At 64.0% G+C, this 447-nt stretch overlaps 1 protein-coding gene across 1 annotated transcript in view; it reads left to right on the forward strand.

Annotated features, from left to right (window-relative positions):
- The first annotated feature begins 333 nt into the window (after positions 1 to 333).
- Positions 334 to 447, forward strand: part of H3Y2 (H3.Y histone 2) — a 554-nt gene continuing 440 nt past the window's right edge. Inside the window, exon 1 of the mRNA XM_014582833.1 lies at positions 334 to 405. Within this exon, the coding sequence (XP_014438319.1) occupies positions 334 to 405 (72 nt within the window). The remainder of the gene's footprint in view (positions 406 to 447) is intronic.

Consider the following 447-nt stretch of genomic DNA (forward strand, 5'->3'; position numbering starts at 1 on the left):
AACATCCCCAGACCCTCAGGAGAACAAACAGGGGTGCCCGAACTTAGACCAGAGAAGCCATCACAGAGGTTCTAGGCCAGCTCAACCCAAGCAGGACCCCACCACCCGGCCCACTCTGCCCTAGCCGGAAGCCACCAACGAGGAGCAGCGGGACTACCCCAGGCCGGGATCAGGTAAGTCCGGTGTGCCTGAGGATTCTCGGCGTGTGGGGGTGAGAGGGTCTCCTGCCTCCACGTAAACCTGACTCTACCTCTGCCCAGTGGGCCGCATCATCTTTCCTTTGCAGAGCACCAAACCCTCGCTTTAGGGGCCGGTTGTCGGCGTCTTCGCAGCATGGCTCGCACGAAGCAGACCGCCCGCAAATCGGCAGGAGGCAAAGCCCCCAGGAAGCCGCTGACCACCAAGGCTGCTGCCAAGACGGCGCCCCCCAGCGGCGGCGGGGAGGAG

The sequence above is a fragment of the Tupaia chinensis genome, unplaced genomic scaffold (genome assembly GCF_000334495.1).
Source record: "Tupaia chinensis unplaced genomic scaffold, TupChi_1.0 Scaffold143836_1, whole genome shotgun sequence".
NCBI classification, from domain to species: Eukaryota; Metazoa; Chordata; class Mammalia; order Scandentia; family Tupaiidae; genus Tupaia; species Tupaia belangeri.